General features: G+C 41.1%; 1 protein-coding gene across 1 annotated transcript in view; it reads left to right on the plus strand.

The window, feature by feature from the left end:
* Window positions 1-1,147: 1,147 nt before the first annotated feature.
* LOC116333632 (metal transporter CNNM4-like) overlaps window positions 1,148-21,103 on the plus strand; it is a 40,234-nt gene continuing 20,278 nt past the window's right edge. The window contains exons 1-5 of the mRNA XM_039614138.1: window positions 1,148-2,859; window positions 11,188-11,331; window positions 12,358-12,492; window positions 12,773-12,942; window positions 15,773-15,869. Of these exons, the coding sequence (XP_039470072.1) occupies window positions 1,359-2,859; window positions 11,188-11,331; window positions 12,358-12,492; window positions 12,773-12,942; window positions 15,773-15,869 (2,047 nt within the window). The 5' untranslated portion in view covers window positions 1,148-1,358. The remainder of the gene's footprint in view (window positions 2,860-11,187; window positions 11,332-12,357; window positions 12,493-12,772; window positions 12,943-15,772; window positions 15,870-21,103) is intronic.

Here is a 21,103-nt window from a genome sequence, read left to right on the forward strand (position 1 = left end):
AATACAGTATCCCTTATGTTCAAGCACATGCAAGTATGGTATTACAGAAACCCATAATAATCAGTATGTGACTGCAAACTTTCAGCTTTAATTCTGTTTGTTTAACAAATACTTTAGATTAGACACGGTTTGGGAATTACAGACATTTTTTTTACATAGTCCCTCATTTTCTGAAGCGTCAGTGACTGTCTGAAGTCTATAAGCCATAGACATCACCATGAAATCAAACCATGTGAAAGGAACAAATGTTCAATTCGTTTTAAAATTCGCATGCTGTGATTAGAGAAAAATGTCTGTCTGTGCACATCACTTTAAAAGAGGAAATCGATGAGAATGCTTCGTAATATGTTCAGTTAGGGTTGTTCCCTGGACCCAGGCATCAGCAATACAAAATTAACAAACATACATACAAAATATCAACAAACACAAAAAGACTCGCATAAAGGGACAAAATAACCAAAATAGATAAAATGGCACAGAGAGAAGACAATATGATAACCACTGTATTTGTATTAATTTTGGCACGTTCGGCCCCTCAGAAATAATTTTACCTCAGACCTGGTAAGTACAGTTTTGATAAGTGGTGTGGCCACTGGGTGACGCTACAGGAAAGGACTTTTAACGTTATTGGCTTATTACATAACAGCTGATTAGCGAATATTAGGATCTAATAATAAATAAAGATGGCTAATAAACACTAAACACTGTGCACTGGGGAAAAAATCCGTGACAATGCAGTGATGCAGTAATGTAATAGTCAACCTCGGAAATTATTAGGCTTTTCCACATTTTAACTGAACTGAAGCAGACAGCTTATGTAATTATTATCATTATACAAACGGGCTATATCCTGGCTCCACAGAGTTTGTCTCTCAGGAAATAAATAAGTAAATGTCCCCTGCATCTAGCATCCCTGGCCGGGCTTGGTGCCAGCGGGATGCAGGCTGGTGCAGGATGAGGATGGAGGGGAGGGGGGTGTACACAGATGCCATGTGCCTTTACATAATAGCAACTGGCTTTGGATACAATTGGATGAGAAATCGGTGGCCAGCAACGGCAGCAGCAGCAGCGTCCGTCCTGCTGTGTGCCGCAGTGCCCCGAGCCCAACGGGGAGAAACGTGGCCGGGGACTTAGGGGGGGGGGAAGGCGGGGTGAGTGTGAGTGTTGCTGCAGAAAAATGATAGCGAAGCGTCACCAGGAGCGTGCGTGACCTCCAAGGAGCGTGAGTGTTTTTGTTTATCAGCTCTACATGTCGCTGTCCGGCAGGCGGTGTTAATGTGTGTGTCCGTGTATGAGTGAGCATATGTGAGAGATAGCGGGAATGGGGGGAGAGGGAGGAGCTGCTTGGACATGAGTAAATGACGTCAGCTCCCAGGTCGCCGAGCAGAGAAACAAACATGGCGACAGAATGGAGTGGACAGCAGGGTTACATTCTCACCGTGGTTATCTGTCTGTGGAGCGGCCGGACAGAGTCGGTGGCAGCCGCTGGGCCAGGTGTCAGCGGTGGAAGGGGAGGCGGCGGGGGAGGCGGCGGGAGTCAGGTGCTCGGCATGAGGCTGGAGAGGAGCAACAAGCCGGCCAGCACCACTGACGAGGGTGTCATCCAGGTGACCGAGGAGAGCTCCGTGCAGCTCCGGTTTTACGGGGTCCAGCTTCACTCGGGCGCCTGGACTCAGATCCAGTTCACGGAGGTCAAGAAGGAGGATGAGGAGGATGAGGAGGGGGCGGTGGTGGCGGCTGCCCGGGGCGGCAGCGGTATGATGGACGCAGTCGATAAAACTTGTGCGGATTTCACGCAGGACATCACCGTCGGGAACTTCATGAACGTGAGCAGCCGGGGCACGTCGGGGCTGCTCAACGTGCACATTAAGCCGCTGCGCAAAAGCGACCAGAAGAAAGAATACGCTCTGTGCACGCTGAGCACGGACGGCAGGTGGGTGCAGCTGGGGGACAGCGATGGCCGGATGCTGGTGGTGGAGGAGAAGAAGTCGCTGCTACCCATGTGGCTGCAGGTCATCATGATCTCGTGCCTGCTGGTCCTCTCGGGCATGTTCAGTGGGTTGAACCTGGGGCTCATGGCGCTGGACCCCATGGAGCTGCGGATCGTTCAGAGCTGCGGCACCGAGAAGGAGAAGAAATATGCGAGGAAAATCGAACCGATCCGCAGCAAAGGCAACTATCTCCTCTGCTCGCTTCTCCTGGGTAACGTCTTGGTGAACACCACCCTCACCATCCTCCTCGATGACCTCATCGGGTCAGGTCTGGGCGCCGTGGTCGCCTCTACAATTGGCATTGTCATATTTGGGGAGATCGTCCCCCAGGCGCTGTGCTCGCGTCACGGGTTGGCTGTGGGAGCCAACACGATCCTGCTCACAAAGTTCTTCATGTTCCTTACCTTTCCTCTGTCCTTTCCCGTCAGCAAGCTGCTGGATTTCCTGCTGGGACAGGAGATCGGCACTGTGTACAACAGAGAGAAGTTGGTGGAGATGCTTAAAGTGACGGAGCCTTATAATGACCTGGTCAAAGAGGAGCTTAACATGATCCAGGGAGCCCTGGAGCTCAGGACCAAAACTGTTGAGGATGTGATGACTCCCTTAGCCAACTGCTTTATGATCCAGGCAGATGCTGTGCTGGACTTCAACACTATGTCAGAGATCATGGAGAGCGGATATACGCGCATACCCGTGTATGATGAGGAGCGGTCCAACATTGTGGACATCCTGTATGTGAAGGACTTGGCCTTCGTGGACCCGGACGACTGCACAAACCTAAAGACCATCACCAAGTTCTATAACCACCCTGTGCACTTTGTGTTTCATGACACAAAGCTGGATGCCATGCTGGAGGAGTTCAAGAAAGGTGGGTGTGCATTGACATAATCTAACACCTGATGATGTTTTGTTCTAAAAATCTGCAGCCTTCATATCACCAGGGACCTAAACCTGTGTGAGCTTGACAGCCCACCCCCTCTCTGTTCACCAGCACTATTGATTAGTGGAACACCACAGCCTACACGCACACAAAGCACATTTCATCATCGGGGGACATATTGTACTGCTCTATAAGGGGTCAGGGTTGAGCTTTTAACCTGCACACACCTGATGAAGGCTGTCATGAGGGCAGTGTATGTTTATGCATTCACTTATTAAAGATTGGAGAGGTTTAATTGTCCCATGCACAACAATACAAGTAGCATAGCTGCAGTATAAAATTGAAACCCAATATGAAAACGAAAAAAAGAAACTCGACCACAAACACTTATTTGGATAAAGTGTCATACAAATGACAGATAGAATAGAATAGAATAGAATAGAATTCAACTTTATTGTCATTGCACATGTCACAGGTACAGGGCAACGAAATGCAGTTTGCATCCATCCAGAAGTGCTTTAGCCATGATATAGATATATTACAATATATATTAGCAATAATATAGATATGTAAGTATATTACAGAAATGGGTCTATTATGGTATGTTATAATGTACACGGTATGAAGTATGTTATGAATATTCTATAACTATAAGTATGTACAGGCTGTAGTGAGTACAAGCTATGTACAGGCTATGAACAGGATATAAATATGAAAAACTACACAGAATATGAAATAAAAAACTATACAGAAATATGAGATATACAGTTATACAGAAATGTGAACTATGCAAGTTATGAACAGTTGTAGGATTAAAAATTATCGTATGTACAGAATGATTATTTACACAGAACTATACAGTAGTGCAGTTAAGATAAGTGAGATATGTGGATAATTTCTACAGAGGCTATATAAAGTGCTAGTGGTTGTGAGTGGTGGTTCAGTCCATGTTATTATTGTGTGTTTGAGGGTACAGTTGTCCATTGTGTGTGTATGTTCAGTCCATGAGTTTAACGTGGGTCAGATGAGTTCAGGAGTCTGACAGCTGTGGGGAAGAAGCTGTTCCGGTACCTGGTGGTCTTAGTCCGGAGGCTCCTGTAGCGCCTCCCAGAGGGCAGGAGGGTGAAGAGTCCATGTGATGGGTGACTGGGGTCTTTGATGATTTTCCCAGCCCTTTTCAGACACCGCTTCCTGTAGATGTCCTTTATGGCTTGAAGTGGTGCTCCGGCAATGCGCTGGGCAGTTTTCACGACCCTCTGCAACGCCTTCCGGTCCGAGGCAGAGCAGTTCCCGTATCAGACTGTTATACAGTTGGTCAGGATGCTCTCGATGGTGCAGCGATAGAAGTTCACCAGGATGTCTGAGGACAGGTGGTTCTTCCTCAGAGTCCTCAAGAAGAAGAGGCGCTGGTGAGCCTTCTTGACCAGCTTGGAGCTGTTGGTCGTCCAGATGAGATCCTCAGAGATGTGGACTCCCAGGAACTTGAAGCTGCTCACACGCTCCACAGCCGTCCCCTTAATGTGGATGGGTGGATGTGGGTCAGCATTCCTCCTGTAGTCCACGATGAGCTCCTTAGTCTTCTTGGTGTTAAGCAGCAGGTTGTTTGTGTCGCACCACTCAGCCAGACGATCCACCTCCTCCCTGTAGGCGGACTCATCGTTGTCACTGATGAGGCCAATCACCGTGGTGTCATCTGCAAACTTAATGATGGTGTTGGAACCATCAGCAGGTCTGCAGTCGTGGGTGAAGAGGGAGTAGAGGAAAGGGCTCATAACACAGCCTTGTGGTACACCGGTGTTCATTGTGATTGTACATGAGCAGCGGTTATCCAGCTGGACATGTTGGGGGCGGTTGATCAGGAAGTCCAGTAACCATTTGCAGATGAGGGAACTGATGCCCAGGTCTGTCAGTTTCCTGATGAGTTGTGAGGGGTGGATTGTATTGAATGCTGAACTGAAGTCTATAAACAGCATTCTGGCTGGCTAATATGTTTCTAACATGTGAAATGAGAAGTGCATCTAAGTTAATGTTATCATTGTGTCTGCTGAATATTTCTCTCATTAATCAAGTGATTAAGTCAAACATAAGGCCTAGATTAGTGGCCACGTGGCTGTTGGCTGTTTGGTGCCACTGGCTGATTTTGCAGGGTACAAAAATTACCAGTAAGGTACATATATACATACATACATACATACTTTTTTCACTGTATGTGAAAAGAGTAGTATCAAGAGATAACGAGATTAGCTGTGGTCCACCCACCCAATTTCTGAAATGCTTTTCTTATTCGGTGCACATCTGAATATTTGATAGTTTTCCCTTCATCTTAGTGACCAAAATATTACCCAGAGCTTAAACCACAATAAGTTGGTTACAGTCAATGTGCGCTGCTGGTGGTCTCTTTGATATCCTAGCGTTTTTTTGTTTTGTAATGATGTTAGCCTGGCTCAGTGTGGAAAAAGTTATTGACCACATAAAGCTAAACTGAGAATCTAATTGAGCTTTATGTGGTGAGGGTGACACTCCTGAAGTGTTGGGTCATAAAATTGCTTAGCAATATCTTGAACTCGCAGTTCACACGGATGTAAAGAAAAACAGCAACTTGCGGTTCAGACCTAAGAAAAAGTTATCTTTTCTATTATTTTTGTTTGAAAAACATTAACAATTAATTTCTAGAAAAACTGCTGATCTTGTGCTTTTCAGTGTCAGATAAAAAGTAGGGCAGCATTTACTTTTTTTTATCAGTAAATCCGCGTATTTAGATAATTAATGGCGATTCATTTTTGTCTTCGAGATGCGAGATGCGAGATGTGCAGCACCTGAAACTATGGATACTGGATGCCTGTGCTGGCATTTCTCCTGCGGTGTTGCTATCAGTGTGTGAAGAGTGGGAGAAGAGGGTTGCATTGACAATCCAACACAATGGGCAGCACATTGAACACATGTTATAAGTGGTCATAAACTTGTAAATAACTCCTGAAAGAATAAAGTTACGTTGAAACCAAGCACACCATTGTTTTTCTTGTGACATTACCAATAAGTTTGATGTGTCACATGGCCCTCTTCCTATTGAAAAAACAAAAGTTGTATCCAAGATGGCCGACTTCTAATTGGCCACCATGGTCACCGCCCATCTTGAGGAGTTTGCCCCCTCACATATACTAATGTGCCACAAACAGGACTTTAATATCACCAACCATTCCCATGTTATTATGGTGTATCCATATAAATGGCCCACCCTGTATATTTTTGCAGAGAACTGACTGACTTTTGACTGACACATTGCTATGCTATGAGAGCGCAGTTTCCTTGATTTCAGTTATATCTACCCCTCAGTTATTCCAAGACACCATGATGGTGATGACAAAAAAAAAAATCTTCATTTAAGCCTTCACAGTGGAACTTAATGACTCCCATGGGTGATGCTATGGTGGCTATCTCCATCTTTTCTGTTCATGAACAATATACCAAACTTTAGATGTTCTTAACATTTTATCAATTTTCAGTCATTTTTGGTTATTCAGTTAGCATTCTGGCTGTCTGTTTTAGTTTTTTTGGAACCATAAGAGACTAGATTTAAATAGAAGCTGGCAGGCTCTTTCGGTTAATGCTGTCACTCTTGGTTAGAGTCCATAAACTGAACACATTTATTGCACAGGCACATTGGTTTACAAAATCAAACTTCAGTCACCAAATGGTCTATACCCCACAGTTGGCCATATCATTTTGCAAATTATTACATTAAAATGCTCCAGAAGGGACAGACAGTGCAAAGATAGTGTTGATGACCAGTTCATTGACTCCAATTAATGAAGATGGCGCCTAGGAGATCCCGATCAGTTAGACCTGATACCCAAATTAGCCACACCACTCCAGCATCCAAATGGATAGTATGTTTTTTTCTTTTTTAATGTCACCCACAGTACAGTTGTTATGAAGGAGGAAAGTGTTCATAAAGGACAAAACCATTTTTATGCTAAATAGCAAAAATGCTTTTGATAATGTAAAGTTGGGTATCAGCCTCAAGTTACTTCTAGAGGAACTGCAGTTTTTGTCACTTCACATTTACTTCATTTTTCATCCCAAAGCTTCCCACTTGGTGTTAACATACTTGAGCTATGCAAGTTTGCATATAAGCACAGCTCAGTGATAAAGATAAAGCAGAATCCGCACCATTTAAAACAATGTCAGCAAAAGTTAAAAATGAATTTGTGGCAGGGCTGTGATGTTGGATTGCATTGAATCTGCCCAGTAAAGTGGCTTTAAGTGAATGTAAAAGTAATTTTAAAAATATGGGGAAAAATCAAGAATAAAAATATCACCATCAGAAGCATTTCAACTTACCAGAAACGACAAACTAAAATATTTATAATTGTGTGCTGTGATGACTTAAACCTAAGTGGCCACAAGTTACTCATTTAATTAAATCTGGCTGTGGATACCACTGATCATCTCTAGTCAGAGATCATCTCTAGCCTAATCGCTCAAATCATCTGATTTGTGCTGTTTGATGGGATGAAAATCGGCACGTTCAGCCGTACAGGAGTAGTGCCAGAAATCCACTGATATACACACCTTGAAAGCTGAGCTAATATCATAACAGCCTTGGCGCTGCAGCTGATTGTGATGGTCTTGCAACATATCAATGTGGGGGTTTTTTTCAAAGACATTAAAAACATTGCATTTCATTCTTTGACATTACATTTATAAGGCTGTAGATATGAAAACAACTACATTATGAAGCTCAGTCATTGTGGAACTGGCTGCATGCCTCATTTCCACCCGAAATTGCAAAAGAATAAGTGTAATTTCAGCTGTCATTGCAAATAAGCATCACCTTCAGCTGTAGCTTTTTATAGCATCAAAGCCTAAGTCCTGCACACATGATGCATAAGCCTAAATAAAGTGCCATTTGTCAAATTACCATGATAATAGCAAAACAGGAAATGGGTCATAAGAGAATAATTCTCACTTTAATAGTTTCATAGTTTCAGGTGAACTATTTTGAGTGGGAGGGGAGAATTTATGGGAGCTTGAAGCAAATTAGTGAAGCAGCTGTGGTTTTGTGAGTTACCTGGTAGTCTATGTTCCTACCTTTACAAGTGGGTACAAGTGGCAGGAATGAACTTGCTTTGAAGGGTGCCTAGGCTCAGCATTAGAGATCATCGGGAAGGGATCAGAGTAGAGCTGCTGGTCCTCCACAGTGAAGGGAGTCAGTTGATGTTGTTCAGGCATCTGTCTAAGAAGCCTCCGAGGTAAGGTGTTCCAGGGATGTCCAAGTAGGAAAAGACCCTGTGACTGACCCAGGACATGCTGGATGCGAAAACCTGTCTCCCAAGGAAAGGAGGAGGGAAGTGGGCATCTCTGCTTAAACATGGCGAAAGAAAATTGAGGGATAGTTTTTGTTGTTGTTGTTGTTTTTTTTTTTAAAAATTTTACAAAAATTTCTGAACACAGAACATTTTTTAAATTGTTTTTAAAGCACAGGTAGGAAGAAGACAGCTGTTTGATAGAAATCTTGATGTCAAAGTCATTTCTTTTGCCTCTCATGGGGCAAATGTTGGAATCTGTTGACTAAAGCAGCTCACTATTCAAACTACTGATGATATATTGATGCAGTGAAAGCACTAAGCCCCAAACAGTGGCTGTTTGAGTACACGAAGAACTATAAATTATATAAAATATATTTATGCCATGAATCATTCAATCATATTCAGGCTCTTAACACCAGGGATAAACCAGTGTCATGTCTACACACAATGGACAGCTTGGCAATGAATCAATTTTAAATTAAATTATTAGGCACCTTGTTGCTTGGGGCCTGTTGCAAAAGCACAGAAGTTGTTTCCTTGTATTTACTGAGACTATAAAACTTGTGCAAGATAACAGTTTCACAGCCATACAATAGTATTTTTGTACCATCTCAAAGAGCTATTAGCCCAAAATCTGGCATATATCAGCATGGCATGCAGAGTGTCCTGACAGAGGACCTGAGAGATACATCAGCCTATTCAGCTGATCCATACTGTTTTCATTTGAGCCTCATCTGAAATGGTGTCAAGGTTGCTGGTGAAAGAGTGGCTGTCAAGAAGCCATACTTAAGGATGGGAAATGGAGAGAAAAAGCTGAGGTATGCCATTACATTGAAAATGGATTGAAATTCAGTGGTAACAGGTTTATGGAGTGATGAATCCAAATTTGAAACTTTTGGTTCAAGTCACAAAGAGGAAGTTAGAAAAGAAGTACCACAGTGAGTGTCCACAGACATCTAGATAACATGATGGAGGTTCTTTCATGGGTTGGGGTTGCATTTCAAGAAGTGGTATTGGGAATATGGTCAAAAGTACAGTCCCAATTAAAACATTTTCAAAATTTTGCATGGTGGTAGAGCTTCAACATGCAACAAAAAGAAATGGGAGTGAGACAAAACATTTTTTGAGCATTTTACAGCTGATCAAAAGTTTAAGATCAAATGCCTTTAAAAGGTCAAATCTGTGCAAAAATGTGGATTAATTGTCATTTTCTGTCAGGTAGTCACACTGTCATGACATTCTCATGGCAAAGGCAAAAAAAACGTTCCCTTTTTGAATGTGTTCGGTTGTTGAACTGCATAAACAGTTTCTCTCACAGTGTGCCATCGCTTCTGAGGTGGAATGCAGTAAGACAGTCATTTGGAATTCCTTAAATGATCCGGAGGGTTATGGAACAAAAAAGTCAATTGGAAGACCCCAAATATTTCAGTGCTAGTGGCTTGACAGACAGCCACTGGACGATTCTTGACCCAAATTAAGGCCGTTACTGGTGTGACTGCAGCCCAATAACCATCAGATGGCTTCTGAGACTGAAGGGCTTCAAAAACAAAAAACGTCTTCAAAGGCCTCGTCTCCTTGAACTCCCACAGAACTGACAGTTTGGACTTTGCAAGAGAGCACCAAACATGGGACTGGAGGTTGATGAAAGTTTTATTCTCTGATGATAAAATTTTTTTACCTTGATGGTCCTGAATGTTTCCAACGTTATTGGCATGACTGGAGGTGTGGAGGTGTGGTCTGAAACTTTTGATCAGCTGTATAGCAGCCTGCTTCAGTTTAAGAGTTGTTTTCAACACATTGCATGCTCAAAAAATGTTTTGTCTCTCTCCCATTTCTCCTCGCTGCATATTGAGGCTCTACTTGGAACCTTGTTAAGATCCAAGCATGCGTAATATGCTTTTTTTTTTTTTTTTTTTTTGCCATTTTTCAAGTGGCCTTAATCTTTTGATTTGGACTGTACCATCAGATTTTGATCTACCATGCAGTACGAACTGGAAAGTGTATGATGGGCAGCTGCTTCAGTTTTCAGTATGAAAATTATCCAAAACATATTGTCAATGCAGTAAATGCGTACCTGGACATAAAAACACACAAAACTTCAGTAAGTCACTGTGCCTATTTCCTTGCAAAATATAAAGAAATAATTGGTTGCACAAGACCTTTTCAAAGCAGGTCAGGTGAAAAAGGCTGGGAATGAAACAGTGTTTAAAGGTTCACCACTGGAGTTGATGAAACGTATTGAAACAGAAAAAATGTTTTTCTTGCTAAAAAACAGACGTTTCTGTTTCTTTTACTTCATACAAAGCAGTGAGCACCATGGAGGCCAAAAGTAGATAGTGCTTCTCCTTCTGCTGGTGTTTGATGACCATGAACTGTGACAGGTTTCCATTCTGCTGACCTGATAATGTTTTTACTTAACTCTTACTGGCAGCCATTGCTCGTCATGTTGTATCAGGTTTAGTTGTTTCCACACAGTCCTGCATGTAGTCGGTGCATGTGGGGAGTGTTGTGAGAACAATGCAGAGTCATGAGTGCATTTATGTTTTGTGTCCTCTTGTCATATACCTCTTTCTTCTTAGCTTCGTTCTCCTCCTGCCTCTCTCTCTGTCTCACTCCTCTTTATCTCATTCTGGCAGTCCTTCCAACTCTTTTCTCTTCAAAGCTCTTAGCCTAGTCTGGGCTATATTAAGGCATCAGTCTGCCCTCTCATCGGTCAGGATAAATCCACTGACAGATCGAATAGCAGTGTGACTGTTGTAAAACAAAAAAGGATGTTTTCATGTAGCAGGAGCTAAATCTGTCTAAAGGCTAGATGCTGAAGTTAAAGACGCAGCAGCTGCACTGAAACTCGCTAACTTCTTCTCCTCTGTCATGTTTGATGCTGCCCCACTTTCCTGTTAAATGATTTCTGGAAACATAGGGAATTTAAAATGATGAGAAAAATGATATGCATGTTCTGCAGTGCTCTTGTTTCTCATAACCTTTAGGTGATCTGTGTCCTCACCAGGTAAATCTCATTTGGCCATTGTCCAGAAGGTGAACAATGAGGGGGAGGGAGATCCTTTCTATGAGGTGCTGGGATTGGTCACCTTAGAGGATGTTATCGAGGAGATCATCAAGTCGGAGATCCTGGATGAATCTGACCTCTACAGTGAGTCAGCTCTTGCTACTTGCTGACTGCAGCACTCACATAAATGTCATAACACATAAGCACGCACTCACCGACAAAAGCACTGGTACAGTGATACAGCAGCACATGTACATAGGACCTGTACTTAGAGATGATTGCTGTGTTGTCCTACTTTGTAAATATAATTTAAATGTTAAATAAAATCCCCACAGCCTCAAATGTTAAAGTGTCCAACTGTATAATATTTATATTGTTAATGATCACATTAACATGACTAAGGTCTGAAAAGCGCATCCTTTAATAACTCACATGAGGGAGTGTTTTTATGTCCCTAATAATTTCACTTGCTGTAAGTTACAGACCACAAAAGTTGTTCCTTTAGTTTTATTGAGTATATCTTTAATATTTTATTATTCATTTGCCTGACACGTATTGCTTTGCGTTGCACCTGTATAGCTTATGAATTCACCTTGGTAAACAAGCTTGTTAGCATTACCTTATAACTTCTCAAAGTCAAAGTAAATTTTATTGTTATCCCAGCTATATACAGTACAGTTTAATAGAGAGACAAGATGACGAGGCTCCAGTTCCATTCAGTGCAAAAGACAACAATAAATATAAGAAGAGAAATAAATATACACTTAAGACTAGGGTAAAAGGATCAATAACAATTTAAAATTTACAATTTACAGGTTCAATGATTTAAAGTGACTTTGAAGTGATTTAAAGTGACCAGCATAGCAGCTTGTAAACATGAGATTCTTGAGAGTAGAACTGTCCATAGAGCAGCATCTGCATTACAAAGGCAGTGGTATGTGGAGTGCAATAGAGTCAGTTAGTTAACGGTTTGTGTGGGACACCGTAAAAAAACACTGAATTTGCCGGAATGCTATCAGCCGGTGCCTGCTCATGCCGCCTCCTCCTCTTTGACTTTCACCTTTCTAAGTTTAAACTTTTTTGAAATTTTAACAGAGCAAAACATGACTTTTCATTTAATTTTATTCATTTTTACTATTATTTAAACTCCTCTTTTCTTTCTTGCCACAGCTGACAACAGGAACAGGAAGAAAGTGGACCCCAACAAAAACAAACGCGACTTCTCAGCGTTCAAGCAAGAAGGGGACAGTAAAGTGAAGATCTCTCCTCAGCTCCTACTGGCAGCTCATCGTTTCCTGGCCACAGGTGATATTCAGTAGGCACTAATCTTGCATTTAGCCAGCACACATTTGTTTCAGTGTCACTGACTATTATCCTCTGCTGAATCACAGCCACTGTATGTACACGGTATCTTTTAGTATGCAAATTAACAGGGCTTAAACTAATCAACTGATTATTACTTATTGACTGTAAAATGCTATAAAGTTATCTACTAAAGACCTCTCAGTCAATAATTAGTCCAAGGCCTGTATTTTCTGCTGTTTTAATTTGATCGTTTACAATGCCTTTGTTTCTCTCCCATTAGAGGTGAGCCTGTTCAGCCCATTCCAGATCACAGAGAAAGTCCTACTTAGGATCCTTAAACATCCGGATGTCATCCAGGAACTAAAGTTTAATGAAAATGACAAACGATCGCCACAGCACTTCCTCTATCAGAGAGGCAAACCTGTCGACTACTTTGTTCTCATTCTGCAGGTAAAAACGCATTCATATAGTCTGTAGAAAAGGTGACATCGCCGATATGATTTGGTGGTAATCAGGAGTATGTCTGGGACTTTTAAAATACTCTTTCACAACCAGTTGGTGAGTAATTGGCGAGTGTTTGCAGACAAATTGTCATGTTCCATACAACCTACTGACAATCTCCTCAACACCAAACACCGTTTTTGATGCAGCACCATAAAATTCTGGCTGTGGAATAGTCATTTTTTTCCCCTAGGGACTGGTGGTTCCCAGCTGGTCTCTAGGCCTGTGAGATTTCTGCCTAAGCATGCTAATAAGTTAAAAACACTAAAGTTGCACACCACTCCAAACCTAACTGACTAACCAAAGGTAAAATGACTGTTATTGCTAACAGAGTCTGATGGCTGTGAAGCTAGAGATATTTAATGCCTTGAGTTGCACAGTGGTTAAATTATTGCAAAAATATCATACACTTATACTGATAAAGATCATTTAAGGGGTGACTACAATAACAGTATGTTTTGCGGTTTCACCACTGCTCATCCACCTTAACATCAGTCAGATCATAGGCAAAAAGCTGACTCCATGTGACACTTTCACTCATTGCCTCCTTCATTTGTATATCAAAAAATAAATGCACAAAGAAATGTAGACATAAAAAAACAGAAACAATGCATGTGGAAAATGATACAGGCAGAGAAGTACAAAATCAAATGAATGAATACATAATGTAAATGTTCACTTCAATTCAGTTGTATTCATTTATTACCAAATCACAGTTATCTTAAGGTGCTCATAGTCTCCTCAAAAGACTGAAAATGTGAAAGTTTATACATTTGTAAACCAAATGTAAATTAAATAAAAAGTACTCTACATTTATTTTGTATTTTTGGGATTCATGATTTATTCTTTTTTGAGTTACTTATTGATTAATCGATTCATTTATCTGTTTTCATTTTGGCAGTTTTGGTCCTCCATAGATTTCAAGGGTCATAATGTAGTCTGACTGGATGACGTAGATTGACCTGCTTAATCTGGTGACCAACAGGTTTATCTCTGGTTGTTAGAGTGGTGGGTGTGTGTGTAGGAGTGATTTGCACACATGCAGACTCTAAACACCTTTAGAGTCTGTACCTGGCTTAAGGTACTTACAGTGTACAACAAAAGTGTGCATGCCCTTAGGAAGGTATTTGGAGAATTGAGTACAAGTTCTCTGTTTAGTGTTTCAAAGCAAGATGCAGATGAATTCACATACGGTGGCTGTGTCTGCTGTGCTGAGGCGAAACTGTTGTTAGTTTCTGGAGGCTTTGTTGTCGACACCTGAGGTGTGGATAGAGGGACTCTACATGCTCAGTGTGCAACCTGAGCAGAACTGCTCCCATTCCACCACTTGGCAGTGTGTGTGTGTGTGTGTGTGTGTGTGTGTGTGTGTGTGTGTGTGTGTGTGTGTGTGTGTGTGTGTGCACATGCGTGTCTGTCTTGGTGAGGACCAGTTTGAGCCTTACACCTTGGAAAATGTAGATTTTAGCTTGTCTTTATTGGCAGACCTTGTGGAGCTGCATTGAGTTTTAGGTTGGAATCAGATCAGGGTAGCATTTATGTTAAAGGTTAAATTAAGGCAGTGTATTATCGAGAGTCCTGAGAGCAAGGAAAGCACAAACGTGTATGTGTGGATTTGTTTGAGGTAAAGAGACACTGAACCCTACACTGGAGTACCTGCAGCAGGATGTAATATTTATAGGAGGCTAAGGTGTTTCTCTTACATGCCATAAGACCCGACTCGTGGATTTTTCACTGCAGAAGCTCCAGGGCACACATGTATCACATGCACAGTCTGGTTTCTGCAGGTCCTGGAAAGCCTGAAAACCTTTTGAGGTTTTGATTTACTGCCCTGGAGGACAGGGCAGTAAATCCTGGAAATAAGGGAAATAGTAAAATGTCCTGCAAAACAGGGTGTGAGGAAAGATGTTCAGCAACATGATTAAGGTAATATAGCTGACTGAGAGTATTACTGGAAATGTGATACATTCAAAAGTGCAAAAACATTTGGGCTTTTGCATTACTAATCATGCCAGTTTGGTAAAGGCAACATGGATTCCTCTATTAAAAGCAAATCATTAAAATGAAAAAAACAAAACAACAACTAATGAAATGCTATGGAAGTAACTCTATTTTACACCCTTTTAAAAAAACCCATTTTGGATCTTTAAGACTTTATATATTCATAAAAACAAATTGACCATTTTGACCAAGCCTAGCGTTACTGACATATCGAGTCAGGATGTAGTGGTTTTAGATCTTATTGTGGTCTGATGTGGTCTCCATGGTAGAAGTATTTTCATGTATGTTCCAAATGGAATAAAGTCATCTGTTACCTTTACAAGAGTAAGTCAAGTCCAGGTTTCTAGATTATTAATGTAGGTTTCTAGTCATGACATCAGCAGGTGGAAATCCGTGGCACGTAGGAGAATGCTCAACATGCAGATCTGACTTTTGCAGTGGAGGCTGTGTGGTTACACACATGACTATTGGAAATAGAAGCCAGTAAACAGGCTGATGCTAAAGTTGTGCACAAAATTTTCTGCAGGAGTCAGATGTGGTTTTCAAGGAGATGTCTCTGTTATTGTCTGATGGAAAATCTCTTTTGGTCAATAAATGATAGACATATGGAAGGCCTTTCCACAAAGATAGCTCTTAGCTTAGCAGCCTGGTCCCCATCTAAATTACCAGCCTTGTGTTACTGAAAATGTTTGGAATGGTCACTTCTTCATCAAAGATTTCCCTAGTTTGTGCTTGTCTCTGTGTTTGTGTATTTATGTTTGCATTCGTATTTGTATTACAGGGACGGGTGGAGGTTGAAGCCGGAAATGAGAACATGAAGTTTGAAACTGGCCCGTTCTCCTACTACGGAGTCATGGCTCTAAGCACACCAACAATGGGTGAGACACACGTATACCAACACATGTACCATTTACATTTGTACCATTTACTGACCCGAATACAAAGTTTAAGCTGTGTTCTTCCTATCCCAGGCAAACTTGCCAGTTCAGATAAAACTGAAGTCTCCGTGATAGTCACTGGGTTAGAGTGTTATAAGCTGTTTCTGCCCCTGTTCTTTGTGCCAACTTGGAGGCCTTGATATTCATGTGCTTCAAATATGAGCATAAATCATTAATGGCTTTGAACTTGTGCAGCACATCAGTTTCATGGTCTGTAATGGAACAACCTAAGAATGAATTGGGAATTGATAAGAATTTAGCTATTCTGATTCCATCATCCATATCACTTATGTGTTGGCAGTATAATGGAAATGTTTCTGTTCTTTACACTATACCATTGCACTCTTGTAAAAATAAAAGTAATGTCCATATCCACACTGTAGACTGCGCCATTAATTTCCTTCTCCAGCACACAAACTGAAACCAACTGACAGACTAAAAATTCCAAGGAATTGAACTTCTGGGTTCTCCCATGTTATGCATCACCGGCAAATAGAAGAAGTGGCTGACATCCAGAAATCCTACCAGTGGCTGGACTGAAAGACAGCACAGGAACAAGCTCTAAGTATAAAATTCATAGAGGCTGGAGTCTACCATACCAGGCAAGACCCCAGTTGCAGGCTGTGTAAAGATGCCCCTGAAACACTCCAGCACATAACAGCAGGGTGCAAGATGCTGGCAGGCAGGGCATACATGGAACGCCATAAACAAGTTGTCGGCATAGTATACAGGAACATCTGTGTTGAGTATGGCCAGGAAGTCCTGAGGTCAAAAGGGCGGTCGATAATGAGCCGTGCTAAGATCCTGTGGGACTTCCAGATGCAGATGGAAAAAATGGGAGTGGCTAACAAACCGGACATAGTAGTGGTGGACAAGCAGAGGAAAATGGCTGTAGTGATACCGAATGGCAGCTACATCAGGAGCAAGGAACACGAGAAGTTTGAGAAGTACCAAGGCTCAGAGAAGAGCTCGAGAAGATGTGGAGGATAAAGGTAACAGCGGTCCCAGTGGTAATCGGAGCACTAGGTGCGGTGACTCCCAAGCTAGGCAAGTGGCTCCAGCAAATCCCGGGAACAACATTGGAGATCTCTGTCCAGAAGAGCACAGTCCTAGGAACAGCAAAGATACTGCGCAGGACCCTCAAGCTCCCAGACCTCTGGTAGAGGACCCGAGCTTGAAGAATAAAGACCACGCGGAGGGGTGAGAGGGGGAATTTTATATATATATGAGTCACAGCTCTAGCTGCTCCGTTGTATTCAGAAAGATGTAGCAGCTGCTGAACTCTGAGCAAAAGACACATATCAGGTTTTACTTGTCACTGCCTTTCCAAGGAGTACATCAGGGTACTGTCACAGATTATTTAAAATGAGTAGTGTTACGGTCCTGAGTCTGTGGACTCAGTGTTTTTCTGTTTGTATTAGTTTTCCTTGATTTCATGATGTGTTTTGATTTCTGTCGCTAGTATCCCTAGTTCCTTGGCATTTCTTGTGTTCTAGTTCTTAGGTTGTGGTTCTGTTACTTCTGTTCAGTTTCCTGTTTTACTTTGAAAGTCTGTGTACTATGTCAGTGTGTTGAGTTTTGCCTCCCCTTGTCTTGTCATGTCCGATGAGTCCCAGCTGTGCTCTCCTCCTGTTTCACATTCCCTAATTACCTCAGTATGTATTTAAGCCCTGTGTTTTTCCCTGCCTGTTGTTGCGTCCTCCACGTTTGTTGTGTGCGTATTCATTGTTGTTTACCTTCAGGTTAGAGTCATTAGCATCTCCAGTCTAGTGAGTTTAAGTTATTGTTTATGTATCGCCAAGTGTGCCTCACCAGCAAATAAAGCTGCCGTTTAAGTTAATGTTTTGTCTCCGAGTCCTGCACGTGGGTCCAGCCACTGACAGCCACACAGCTCACCGTGACAAGTAGTTAGCACTGAATTCATGATGTACTCTCATGTCAACTGGCAGCGAATTTTAGGTGAACCAATATACCAACTCTTCATGTGAATCAAAAGGAATGTAATGTAAATTGCAAGAACTAAACACATTTTCTTGGCTCAAAGTTTCTGGGTGATAACTATGCGCATAAGAATAATTAGTCACATGTAATTATGTCTGGTACCTTATTTAATAGAGATCTTTATGTTTTCTTGGAGGCTTATGGAAGCTGAAAGTTTAGATTCCCAATTTCCCAATTCTAAAAGAACTGCGATGTTGCGTGACATTAAAAAAAATAATATTTCCAAATCTCATAAACCTATGTTTTATTTACAATAGAACAGAGAAAATATATAGCAGTGTATATCATGAAAAATATTAACTCATTTTGAATTTGATGGCAGCAACACTTAGGGAAAAACAAAAAACAGTTAGGACATGGCCAAAAAAGGCTAGAAAGGTAGGAAGCACCGACCCCCCTTCCAAAAGAGTTTGCAACGTGAAGAGATTCACCGTGTACAAATTTGGAATAATTTCATAATAATGTTCATCAACATAAATATGTGAAGGTTTTCGGTGTCTCATAATTCACGGGACATCTCTTTATATCATCAAAAGAAATCTTTGCATGTAAGAATATAGGCCAAAATCAATATTGGAGATGCCTCTGTTCTTTGGGCCCTCTGGTGGAACTCCATTAAAAACAGCTATGTTGTGATGGCAATCGACACATGGACTCAGGTACACTTCCAGAAATCGTTGTCGGTGAACACAGTTTGCTGTTCGCAAAGATTGCGAACACGCAAAGATTATGTGTTCGCAAAGATTATGTCATGTGAAAAAAAAAGACAAATGTAAACATGATCCAGATCCTAATTCAAAGCTCATTTAGAATGGATTTAAGCAAAATCAAAAACTGTTTTGCGGTCAGTGAATCAAAATGAGAAATTCTTTTGGAAAACATGGATGCAGCATTCGCGTATTATTTTGAATTTTGTGCTTCATATGCAGGTAAAACCTTGATTAAATTTGAGTAAAGTTACGGAAGGCTATGTAAAAAATTTCTGAGTTCATGTAAAACTTATTGTCAGATAATGTAAAAGTATAGCAAGTAAGGCAAATCTTATTCGGAGGTGGCACATAAATCTTTTGAGGAACTTTACGTTACCTTGTTGAAAGGTAATGCTGATGATTTGCAAGGTAACTCTAAAATGTTGTAGAGTTATGTTAAATTTACCATGAGGTTGTGCAAGTACATTCCCATGTACAGATCTCTCACTTGGTTTTGGCTTTCACTTCACTGTCTCATTACCTTCTTTTATAACTCATAGTAATGTTTTGTGTAGCTTCATCTGTGTAGTAATTAATTTCAAACTTTCATATAGTGACTTATTTCATACTGTAACCTATACGGGATTTATCAGAGATGTTCCTATCACATTTATCAGCTGTACATTCTTATTGTTAACCTGTTGTGTCACAGGTAATATGGCCTGCAGTTCTCCAGCTGCAGACTCATCTGTGTGCTTCCATAGTGTTGTCTGTTTACTACAAAGATTTAAATGCATGATGATATTGCTTGGGTTCGAACCATATCTATCTGACAGATTCCAGTTTGTGTATGTAAATGGGGAGTCTTCTTCAGCAGGGTTTTGTGCTGGGACCAATACTTTTTACATTATACATGCTTTCCTTAGGCAATACTATTAGGAAACACTGCATAGGTTTTCATTGTTATGCAAATGATACATAGCTTTATTTATCCATGAAACCATATGATACAAATCAGCTAGTAAAACTACAGTCCTGTCTTAAACATATACAAACCTGGATTGATCAGTTTTTTTTACTTTTACATTTCAATAAAACTGAGGTTATTGTACTCTGTCCTAGGAATCTTAGAAACACGATGCCTCACTAAATACTTGAGATGACATTACCGTGGCTCATCACTGTGTCAGAATTATGCTGAAAAGCTAGCTTACATTTATTACATCTAGGCTGGACTGTTGTAATTCAGTATTTTCAGGTTGCTTGAAAAGCTCCCTAAAAAGCCTTTAGTTGATCCAGAATGCGGCAGCGAGGGTACTGACAGGGACTACAAAGAGAGAGAATATTTCTCCCATATTAGTGCTCTTCACTGACTCCCTGTTAAATTCAGAATTGAATTTAAAATCCTCTTTAGATTCAAAATCTTGAATAATCAGGCCCTGTCATATCTTAGGGATAATACTTCAGATATATGATATCAAATATCATCCTATGAAAGCACTTTGCTCTCAGACCGCTGGCTACTTGTGGTTCCTAGAGCTTTTAAAAGTAGGCAGAGCTTTTAGCTATAAGGACCCTTTTCCCCAAAACCAGTTCACAGTTTGGATTCAGAAGACAGATACCATCTCTACTTTTAATATTAAACTTAAAACTTTAATTTTAGATAAAGCATATAGTTAGGATGGGTCATATGACCCTGAATCACAACAGGCTGAGGCTGCTGGGGGTACCCATAATACATTTTTATCACTTTTTACTATCTGTGTGTTTATACACCACTTCTGTATTTAATCATTAGCAGTTAATTTAATTAAACTCTTGCGCTCTCTCTCTCTCACTGTACTTTGCCCTCACCCACAACCTGTTGCGATGAATCGCTGCTCCTTTTCCTTCCCAGTGCTTGCTCATAGGGGGGCTGTGTGATTGTAAGCCTTACTTTGAGGAGACAGTTGTTGTGAATTGGCGCTATTTGAATGGAATGGAATTAAACTGAATCTCATGTTCCATCCATCCTATAAATTACCACCATCTTGTGGCTGCACCTGGCTATTGTATCTGGAACCTACGTAGCCTGAATTGGATCTGTAGGAAATTGTCATTTCTGTCATGAGTGTGTCTGTACCCCTGTTAACAATTGGTTGACAGGAGACCAACATGTTAGACAAACTGCCCCTGACTCTGCTTGGAGATCAGTTACAGTCTGCATGTTGTTATTCAAATACACAAATATGGAAACAGAGAGCATTTGCAAGTAAATAAATCAGTTACTCTGTGACTTGTCATCTTAACACATGAGTTTTATCACACCAAACATATTGGTTAAATTGTGATGTAGAGGAGTTAGAGTGCAGTCTATAGAAGCTTTTAATAACTCTTTCAGCATAATATCTGTTTCTTTCTGTAAAACTCACTGCACTCCATCTTGTGCTAAAGTTGCAAGTTGACCCAAGTCTTATTGTAGTAGTTATGCATGTCTTATTGCAT

This window comes from Oreochromis aureus, linkage group 7 (assembly GCF_013358895.1).
Source record: "Oreochromis aureus strain Israel breed Guangdong linkage group 7, ZZ_aureus, whole genome shotgun sequence".
Classification (NCBI taxonomy): Eukaryota; Metazoa; Chordata; class Actinopteri; order Cichliformes; family Cichlidae; genus Oreochromis; species Oreochromis aureus.